The sequence below is a fragment of the Lupinus angustifolius genome, chromosome LG12 (assembly GCF_001865875.1).
Source record: "Lupinus angustifolius cultivar Tanjil chromosome LG12, LupAngTanjil_v1.0, whole genome shotgun sequence".
In the NCBI taxonomy this organism is placed as follows: domain Eukaryota; kingdom Viridiplantae; phylum Streptophyta; class Magnoliopsida; order Fabales; family Fabaceae; genus Lupinus; species Lupinus angustifolius.
This window is the reverse complement of record NC_032020.1, coordinates 12,749,709-12,760,848: the sequence shown is the minus strand read 5'-3', so window position 1 is coordinate 12,760,848 and position 11,140 is coordinate 12,749,709. Positions and strand designations below refer to the sequence as shown.

General features: G+C 33.6%; 1 protein-coding gene across 1 annotated transcript; it reads left to right on the top strand.

Moving 5' to 3' along the window:
- On the top strand, positions 6,011-11,140 carry LOC109363025 (actin-related protein 3-like). The gene is made up of 9 exons (XM_019609184.1): positions 6,011-6,389; positions 6,593-7,052; positions 7,447-7,593; positions 7,983-8,075; positions 8,284-8,403; positions 9,253-9,363; positions 9,986-10,111; positions 10,260-10,358; positions 11,058-11,140. Exons 1-9 carry the CDS (start codon positions 6,340-6,342, stop codon positions 11,136-11,138), a joined length of 1,287 nt encoding a protein of 428 aa, XP_019464729.1. The 5' UTR covers positions 6,011-6,339; the 3' UTR covers positions 11,139-11,140.

Genomic DNA, 11,140 nt, shown 5'->3' with positions numbered 1-11,140 from the left:
CAAAATTAATCTTACTGTGAGATTTGACATATTCTATTTTAATCTGAAATTTTGAACGGGAGTTTTTCAGTCATATTGATTATTCTTTTATCTTGGTTTGTTTTATATATAATTGGATATTCCAATTTAATTAGAAATTTTGAATTCCATCACCAATGAAAATGCAGCTAGCTGTATTTTGTATTTGAGAGAGAAAGTTTCATGGAACATAATAAATTAATAATACTATCCTAGCTATCACACAAAATTGTTTCCCATGTAAAAATATTGGGTGGCTCAAACCTGAAATAAAAATATACTAAATAAACAGTGTGTGTGGGGTACTGAACGTGTCCGTTGACCAGCTTCCACATCGTTGCCATCACTCAATTTGCAACTCCAAGTGGCCATATTTTTTTCGTTGGTTACAATTTCCAACTCCAAGAGTCCAAGTTGCCATATTTTCATTATTATTTTTACAATTGGCACGCATGCAGATACTAGAGGACTAAAGCCTTACCCTCACTGCTTAATTATACTACTTTGAACTAAATAAATACCAATTTTTTTAAGTCAAATAAATACCAATTTTGTGGCTTCACACTTTGTTCTTGGTCTCACCAGCGGCCTGCTGTCTCCATTTGTCCATGCTCTTAGCTCGTGCCAAATCTTTGGGATGTTAACAGCCAATGGACATCGCTTTTGATCAACAATCTTGTAGGGAGTTGCACATACATGAATGACATGGCAGATGCAATGCCCTGTATCCAAATTTTGAGTAAATTACACTGACACCTCCTGAGTTTTAGTGAAATTACACAAACCACCCCCTACTTTTTTAGACTTACACAAACCTTCCATAGTTTTTATACTTTCATTACACTGATCACTCATTTATAAGAAATAAGTGAAATCTTTTAAACAAGAAATGTGATAAATGCAATTAAGTTAAACAAAACATGATATATTGTGGAGACAAGTCCAAATAATATATGAATCAATATTTCTTTATTATTTTTGGTTACAAAATGCATCAACAATTCTAAAGAAATATTATTTATATGCTCTTATAATATAGTGTAACGAACCAAAAATAATAAAGAAATATTGATTCATATATTATTTGGACTTGTCTCCACAATATATCATGTTTTGTTTAACTTAATTGCATTTATTACAATTTTTGTTTGAAATATTACACTTATTTCATATGCAGGGGTGATCAGTGTAATGAAAGTATAAAAATTAGGGGAGGTTTATGTATGTGTAAAAAAGTAAGGGATAATTTGTATAATTTCACTAAAACTCAGGAGATGTCAGTATAATTTACTCCTAAATTTTTTTGTCCATCACATAATTATCTTCTGTTTTTTCTTAAGGTAACATTCCTTAAATAGTTCCAATTTAAATCGTCTCCACTACCGGATGGAAGATCTAGTATTAAATGGAGTAGAGAAGATAAAAGCCCATCAGACTTATACTTTCCATTTGTAGCTCAAAATGTTTTCATATTTCATTAATATAACTATTTTTGTAAGATTTATTACTAGTTGTGATTGAAAAAACTATTTATTAATGTTTTCCTTGATTTTAAAATGGACAAGTAAATAAAAAACAATTTTTCTTTTAAAAAGGACATATAATTAGGAACAAATAAATTATGATTAAAACGATAAAGATAAATACAAGATATAAGCGACACTGATTTAGACAACAAGACGGATATAACTAAATCGAACCTAATAAAAAATATGGTTCAATTCAAATTTTAATTAATTTGGTTTTTCATATAAAATCATTTAAGCTTAATTTGATATATGTTTTCACATGTTCATAAATTACTAGAAGAATCAAAGAACATTGAAAAAAAATCTGATCAGAGTAATTTCATCTTTTTGTGTCCTCATTCTCAAGTATCAAACTCTTACCATCTATATACATCATTCTCATCTTCTCTCCCACTAGATCTGAGACAGAAACAAAAATATTAATATTTTGATTCCTTGAAGTGATATTTGTTTGGAGATCAACCTCATACCCCAAAGATTAGTTACTCATAGTGTGAGGATATCATTTAGTACCAATTTTTTTCCTGTAAAACCTGTAATACATTCTCCCTCTGATAAAGCATTTGCATTGCATCATTTCTTCTCATTCTGAAATGCTTAGAGCAACTTGTTTATGAAGCTTATCTGTTGCATCTAACAACCACAGTTGCCCTAATCCAACATTATTTGCTGCATCGACGACGTCATGTAAGTTTTCTTTCTTGTGAATGATATCATTTTGTCCTAGGTTTTGTATGTACTTACACTCTGCAAAGGCCGACAACAAAGAATAAGAACAACCAAACCATTTACAAGTAGGGTTTGGTTTCTGGATTGAAAGGGAGAATTAAGTTTCTAGAATTGAAATGATACAATTTTCTAATTGAATAAAACGATAGTGATATCATGAGTATAACCTAACCTAACTATTGTTTGTTTGTGGCCTCTCTTGTTTGGTTTCTATGTTGAGAAACTATGGGACTTAATTAAACCAAATCATTTTATTTTATTCAATTCGATTCGTGAGCTACACCTAAATGATAGATCGGTAAACCCTTCTAAAAAGAGTTTAATCATATTAAAAGTTTTGTCAATCACTTATCTTAATCAATAGAAAATGCTAAGATTTTCCTCATGCAATATTAGGTTATTCTTATTTGAAGATTATAACACATGATATAGAGAGTCTCACATTTAGTCTTTTTTATATTTCTAGCTAGCACAATCTCATTAAAATCACATTATACTGTGAGTACAACTATGGAAGGACAAAGGAAATAATGGAAGTATATATGATATCTATATCACTAATTAATCACAAGTTTGAATATATTATTATGAACGACACATTATTATTATGCACTTATCAAAATTGCTATACGACTTCAAATTCAAAATTAATTAAATTTTCTTTTCATTGGTTCACGGTCTGTTCTTTTTGTTGCATATAGTTCCATGTTGGGCCTAATAACTTCTTCCAGTATGAAATATGGGTTTTGTGTGGGTGGGCCCCCGAAGAAACGCAGTGTCCCATTTTCGTCAAATATAATTTTACAAAAACAAAATAAAATTGACGAAACAACATAGTCTACAAGGAAAAGAGAAGAGGTGCGAAAGAAAGCGAATCTCATCTCAACGAAGCTAAAGGGAGAGAGAGGAAAATGGTGAAAGTGTCGACATATTTCGCGATGACACTAGGAGCATTCGTGTTCTGGCAATCCATGGACAAGGTCCATGTCTGGATCGCTCTTCATCAAGATGAAAAGGTATCTCCTTCTTTCTCTTCCAATATATGCAAACCCTAGAATATCATAATATGACATACAGTTTCAATGATTGTTACGTTTTCTAGCAAGAGAGGTTGGAGAAGGAAGCGGAGATCAGAAGGGTTAGAGAAGAGTTATGGAAGCAGCAACAACAAGCCAACCACAGCGATTAAATCTTTTGTTTTTGTTTCCCCCAATGTTATGTCACATTCTTCAATAAATTTTGGTGCTACTCTTTTGAGCATATCATATTTAATTGGATGGATTTCCATCTTTGTTGTTTACAATTGAACTTGTTTCATAAAGTAATTGTTGCAATACTAAGCTTTGTTCTTTTTTTTTCTTCATTATTATCGAACCTTTATTCCTCATTGCAATTATGAGATGTTGTGGAACTTAACTTAGTAGTGGATGTGTATTGAACTCCTTTTGTATTTAAGTCTCTACATTCTCTAGGCTGTTGTTTTCGCGCAAAATTCAATGGCTGCTCCTTCACCTGGATACACCCTTACACAACACTCATGGTTTGTTATAGAGTGATAGAATTGCTTAAAACAATAATCGTTAGTTCGGAATAATTATCAAACCATTCACTACAACCATAGTGATTTATTGACATTGAATCGATGAATTACAGAGAAATGGCATTGTAAAATTGAAAGACAGGTGATAGCACAATGATATACATGTTCAATTCATTCTATGGTGTTCGAATTATTGCAATTCTAGACAAGGACAAATTGTAGTAGAAGTAGAGGATCTTGTTGGTATTTGTAGTGATGACCTAACTGGGTTGTCTGCTTTTCTAGTGATGGTTAGTGTTATGATAGGGGATACACTTCATGTGTTTTTTTACTGTTGGATGGAGTCACATTAATAGATCTTCAAAGTTCCACAGAACAAGTGGAAATAAGGTGTTAGGTTTCATCCGATTAGTATAATGCAGCACATTGTCTTTCAGACTTTCGCTCTGTCTCCTTCCTCGAGAATTTTAAGTAGTGAGAATGATTCTCTTAACTATTTTAGGTTGTTGCCTTATATGCCAATTGCCTAGTGCAAGGGTGGATGGCTGATGTCTATAGGGGCATGTTAATACTGAGAAGTGCTCAAGGATGCACTCTCCCTGATTATGAAGTGAAATGCTCAAATTTACAAGTTTCCAGCATTGGATTCTTCTAGTACTCTTTTTGTTCTCTACCAAATTTTGCAGATATCACTTTGGGCAATCTAAAATGCCAGACTTTGGTTTGTTATTGTTGGTTCTTACCAAGTCGTGTCCTTCAATTGTAAGCCAATACCGTGAAAATACCTTTATACCTTAGGCCACCGTAGTTTATTTTTTGTAAGTAAATTATGGTTTGGAAGATTGTAATATCTATGTATTGTTAGTGTAAAGTTTTATATATAATCAATATATTAACAATACATCATGATGATTAAATATGAAGAATGAATGATACAGTGATAATGTATAAAACTTGTATACTGTCATTATATACATTTTTTTTTCTCATGCATTCGAGCTGTTTTGAAATTATTACTTCCTTGGAGGTTTGAAATTTTATTACTTTTAGAGTCAAGCAAACAATTGAAAGCCTAAATGGAATTTCTGTTGCCCGATATGTTTGTTATTACTGATAATACTTCTAACAAAATGTATTCAATTCGATTCCTTTAATCTGGATTTCTCAGAACTTTTGTCCTTAAAAACTTGACCTTCCTTAGTGGACGAGTAATTTTATTCACAACGGAACTACCCAAGCAAGGAAGACAGACCCATGCTTGCTTTTTTATACATTCAGGAGGATGCCTCTTTTATCTATTTATTGTTTTCTTTTTTTACTTGAACTTAGACGTAAGATACCCATAGTGAAAGTTCAGATGTAAACTTCTGCAATGTGCTACACTGGTTTTCATTCCCTTCTTTCCTCTCTTTCATTTCATCTCATTCCACTTCTCTCAAAGAAAAAAACATTAGTAAATGTCTCTTACATTACCTATATCAAATCTACTCCCTAACTTTGGCGCGTAAAGTAAGAAATCATAGAAGTGTATCATTTGTAATTTTTAGTATTACTAAACATATTTTCTTACCATATAAGTAATACCACTTTTAACAAGTGTCCCAGATCCTTGATTTTTTTGGCAACAATTTTTAAATAAAAGGGCCTAAGATAAAATAGTAAAAAACAGCCCCTTTGCAACTTACGAACTTAACCACTAATGAAAGCCGTCCCCGTGTATAGCATCCAAAAAGAATAGGAGATATTGGACATGGGCAACGAAGAAATAAAAAATTAATTATAAACGAGTGTCATGTATAAAAAATATAAAACAGGGAAACTAACGTGAGAATGCTTGTCTGACAGTTATAAATGTAACAATTATAAAAGTAGAAAAAGTAAAATGTGGATGTAAGACTTTTTTATATTATTTTTATATCGCTCACTGTTTATTTTTAATTACTATTGATTCTTAGATAATAAATATAATTTAAATGAATAATGTATACCTATTACATTCATAACTTTGTGAAAATATCATTTTTTCAAGAATAAAATTTTCCTCCTCTGAGCAACATAACTGGTTAACATTTTCCATTATTAAATAAATAAATAAATAAATAAATAAATAAATAAATAAATAAATAAAGAAAGAAAGAAAGAAAGAAAGACAAATGTATTATTATTACATAGAGAAAGAGAGATGGAGAGATTAGATTTGGAAGTGTGATTTATTGCAGAGTTTAATTAATTGACAAGTAAAGCATCTTAGGAGAAAAAACACAACAATACAATGATGAAGATTAATGTTAACGGATCCTTGTCTTCCTTGTTGTGTTTATTTCTTTTTTGTAGCTGAAATGGGTATAAGAGGAGCAATCACCAACTACTTTCATCTTCCTTGTTTTCCGTTGAATCGTTTCTTTCACTTCCCATCCAAGTCTGCGTCACCATCACCTTCACCTACACTTTCTTCACGACTATGATCCTCACCTTCTCTCTTGGATCCACTTCTCTCGCTACTTTTATTCTTCACCTTTTCTCATGGACCCCGCTGCTTCTCGTCCTGCTGTAGTTATCGACAATGGTTCCGGGTATACCCTTCTCTTCATTCTCCATAACCCACTTTTTCTTATACCCATTTTTGGGTGTTTTTTCCGCGTTTCATTATTGCATGCCACATGTTTGTTTAAATGCCCCTTATTGTTTATCTTAATTTTCGGGACTGGATTGTCTTTGATTTTGATTGACCACAATTGGGATGACCCTGAATTCTAAAAAAATGATGTTTTTGCAGGTATACGAAGATGGGGTTTGCAGGTAATGTTGAACCATGCTTTATTGAACCAACAGTGGTCGCAGTTAACGAGTCGTTTCTGAATCAATCTAGAACTTCTTCCAAGGCCAGTTGGGTTGCCCAGCATAATGCTGGTGTTATGGCTGATCTTGATTTCTTTATTGGGGATGAGGCGATTGCCAAGTCTCGATCCAGCAGCACTTACAATCTCAGCTACCCAATCCACCATGGCCAGGTTGAGAATTGGGATGCCATGGAGCGGTTCTGGCAGCAGTGCATATTTAATTACTTGAGGTGTGATCCAGAGGATCACTATTTTCTCTTGACTGAGAGTCCGTTGACGGCACCTGAGAGCCGTGAGTATACGGGTGAAATCATGTTCGAGACTTTTAATGTGCCTGGACTTTACATTGCAGTGAATTCCGTGCTTGCTCTTGCAGCTGGCTACACAACATCTAAGGTTGGTGGTTGATAGTCATGAAAAAGACAGTGTGTTATGTATGTTGATAAAATTGGAATGAGATTATTAATCTTGAAATATACTTAATTAAGCATATGCTAAATCTCGTATGCCCCCATCTACAAATTTTTTGCTTGCTATCTAAACAGAAAACGCATAAGATGTCATGTCAGGCTTGAAAGTTTTTGCTTTTGGATGTTTTCACTTGAAACCGAATGTGAACCAGATTGTTAAATGTGAACTGTTATGGTGGTTTTTCATTATTTCACTTAAAAGCATGATATCAGTACCACATGAGCTATCAAGAAATTTTGTTGCTTGATTTTTATTATATTTATATCCCTTTTCCTATTTAAGAAGATCTTTCTTTATGCTGATTTAGAATTCTTCGTAGTGTGAGATGACAGGAGTTGTAGTGGATATTGGAGATGGGGCTACTCATGTTGTACCTGTTGCAGATGGCTATGTTATTGGAGGTAGCATCAGATCAATTCCTATTGCTGGAAAAGATGTTACTCTTTTTGTCCAACAGCTTATGCGGGTAGGCAATATTTGTGGTGTGAAATTAGAAGTTTATTGTGCTGATATCTGTTCACAACTATGCCTTACTGTGAACCTATTATTCCTAATGATGAAGGTTCTCACAAATTACTATTTAGACTAGCTGTTGAAACCAATCATGTATAAATGGTAATCATGGATGAATAGCATGTGATGTTTTTATGATAATTTGTATTGACCGTATATGTTTGTTTGCTAATAAATATTAGTCAGAGTTTACATATGTCATGATTAGTATGAAACTTTTTCATATATTTTGCTTTATTTTCTTATACCGGCTGGGATTGTAATAATCTGTGTCCAATTGTCAATCTACATTTTGATAATCCCGAATCATGAACTGCCTTATGTTGACATCGCTTCATGTAGGAAAGAGGAGAGAATGTACCACCAGAAGAATCTTTTGAAGTGGCTCGGAAAGTGAAGGAGACATTTTGCTATACCTCCTCTGACATTGTTAAGGTAGGTTTTAGTTCAATACTGATTGCTTTGATGTAATCATTTGAAGAGTTAACACACCCTTCATTTCTTTAAACCTAACATTAGTGTGTTGAAGGTCACAACTTTCTGACTACTTTAGTTTGCTTTGTTGTAATTAAGGGGTGTAAGGTTATCTTTTGGACTGAATAATTTACTTTCTAACAACATCTAAATTTCTCTCATGTATTAGGAATTTAATAAGCATGACAAAGAACCAGCCAAGTATATCAAGCAATGGAGAGGTATTAAACCAAAGACGGGTGCACCATATTCCTGTGATATTGGCTATGAACGATTTCTTGGTCCCGAGGTTTGTTCTAAGGCTTTCTAGATTTTCTGATATGGAAAATGATATATCCTTCTACCCACAATAAAGTGACATATGTCAAAAAATGATACGTTATTTGTTGGTGATTGGTTTCCAAGTGACACGTGTTACATTTTTGTAGTAGGAGAATTAGTAGGAGGATTTAGTAGGAGGATATAGCATTACTCTTTCTGATATACATGTCTAAATCTGCTTAGAGGACGCTGGAATGCTAGATTGGATAAATATCTTCATTTTTTAATTTCTATTTATGGAGTGATATTTTTATTATGAAAACCTTTTGTCATGAATAATGAATTAATTACGTATCTACTTAATTCCTGTTATGAACACCTACCTGCATTAGTGGGGAGTATATGGGATCATGGTGAAAATTTAAGGGGATATTATATATTTTGGCTTACCCTGATTACCTTCTCATTAGAAGGTTAGAGTTTGTTCAGTTATAACTAGGGTCCAAGACCTAGTATGGTGGGGGGGAAGAGAGTAAAACATGCAGGCAGCACTACGTGGATGCTATTTAAACCTAGGATCAACTAACCAAGTACTCTAGTAGTGTTCTAAGAGTCTTGGTACTACTTGAGCTACAGCTCTTGGTGCCCTTCGGTTAGGTTTGGATGGATAGAGTAGAGTAGTTGGTAACGGAGTGGAGTGGCAAAAGGTGATTAACCCATTATTAGTTTTTTAATGTGTTCCATTGACTATTGAAAAGTGATGAAAATGTTGTTGTGCCTTGGTGTAAATGTGGAACTTATTAATAAGTTTGGTCATTATATCCATTGGATTGATGAATTTAACATGTCTTGTATGTTTTCCCTATGATTTCTGCAGGTTTTCTTTAATCCTGAGATATATAGCAGTGATTTTACCACTCCCTTGCCAGTTGTAATAGACAAGTGTATTCAGTCTGCGCCAATTGACACAAGAAGAGCACTATACAAGGTGAAGTAACACATTTCCATTTACTTAGTGATGTGCACATATAATAAGCCGTAAGAGTGCCTACTTTGAATGTCTGAATTTTATGATGTGCTATTTAACATGATATGTTTAAACTTAAAAACATTTTAGTGAATAACTGCATTAAAATCAGGGAGCTTCTAAGACTCAATGTTAAGCACAGGGCTTGTATTATTTCGGCCTAGGTGCAGCAAGCTAGTGACAAATGTTATATCGGGTACCAGCCCAGCACAAATATTTAATCTTCCTTAAAATAAAAATTAAACCCTCTACTTTACATTTACCTTCCCTAGAAATTCAATTTCCATAAGTCTATGAATTTTGCCAACCCCATATTTTATTTACCTTATTATTAATTAAGAACTTTGTCTTTAGCTTGAATGACCCTCACAAATTGCAAATACTAATTTGCTAAGAATTAATGGTTGAAGCTATAGCATCATTGTTGGCTGGAATCAAAATACCTGCGAGATTCGGGTCACTATTTGTATCGATTACGCCTTGTACACAGGGCCGCCCTATATAATTAAATTCATGCCCTCTACTTTACATGATCTTTATGATTGAACTTTTTACCATTGCCTATTTTGTCCTTTTATTTCAGAATATAGTGCTGTCTGGAGGATCAACCATGTTCAAGGATTTTCACAGGAGGTTGCAACGTGATATAAAGAAAATTGTGGATGCTCGTGTCCTTGCATCTGGAGCACGTCTAAATGGAGAGATAAAAGTAAGAGTTAATAGATGCTTTTCAACCTTAGTTAAATTGATGCTCTCTCTCTCTGTCATGCATGGCAAAGTTGTCACATTGACATGCCTGTCAAAAGCCTGACCTTGTTGCTTTGATCTGGCATTTACTTTTTTTTGTGTGGCTTCAGTCACAACCAGTGGAGGTCAATGTACTCAGCCATCCTATCCAGAGATTTGCAGTTTGGTTCGGAGGCTCAGTGCTCGCTTCAACACCTGAGTTTTTTACGGTATGAATTCTGATGACATTTTTGGTTATATTTTCTCATAACGTGTATTTCCATGCACTTTGTGATGTGGATGCCTATTCTGTGACAGTTTTTACTTAAAAGAGCTGTGTTCAATATTGAAACAGTAATCTTTTTTAACCATGTCCACATTTGATTTGAAACTGTTGGAAAGTGTAGATTTTATAGATTTGGATTATACTTTTATTTTTGGCAATCTTATATTATTTTCTCGTCCACAAGAATGCACTTGACATTGCATCATTGAATGGCAATGTAACTTATGTGGTTTTCTCTGCCTCTTATATGGCATTGGTAACCCATATAGATTTTGTATACTTCACCATATGGTTAAACAAGTTAAGAACTGCATACATGCTAACAAAATATATAATTCTGTTTGCTAGGTTTGGAAATAGGAACCCGGAGCAGTGTAAAGATAAGATATCAAACGTTTTTGTCTACCTATGTTTTATTTTCTTTCTTGTGATAAGGTCATTCTTTTAGGGATATCATCTGTGCCCATATTTTCTTATGTTTCTTTTCTATATATTTAGAATGTTTCTTGGGCTTCAGGTTTGTGGGTTCCTTCCTATAACATCCTCCGTTTTCAATGCAAAGCTAGCCTACACGAACTTGTATTTCTTTCTGACAAGTGTTGCTTTGATAATGCTTGTTTGGAATTTCTGGCTCAATGTGCAGGCTTGTCACACAAAGGCAGAATATGAGGAATATGGAGCTAGTATTTGCCGGACAAATCCCGTTTTCAAAGGGATGTATTAAAG

Excerpts from the sequence above, each read along its gene's own strand:
- LOC109363025 (XM_019609184.1), top strand. The coding sequence starts at position 6,340 with ATGGACCCCGCTGCTTCTCGTCCTGCTGTAGTTATCGACAATGGTTCC. Across the intron at positions 8,076-8,283 it reads CCTCCTCTGACATTGTTAAG|GAATTTAATAAGCATGACAA; the intron begins GTAGGTTTTAGT and ends CTCATGTATTAG. Across the intron at positions 10,359-11,057 it reads CAACACCTGAGTTTTTTACG|GCTTGTCACACAAAGGCAGA; the intron begins GTATGAATTCTG and ends CTCAATGTGCAG.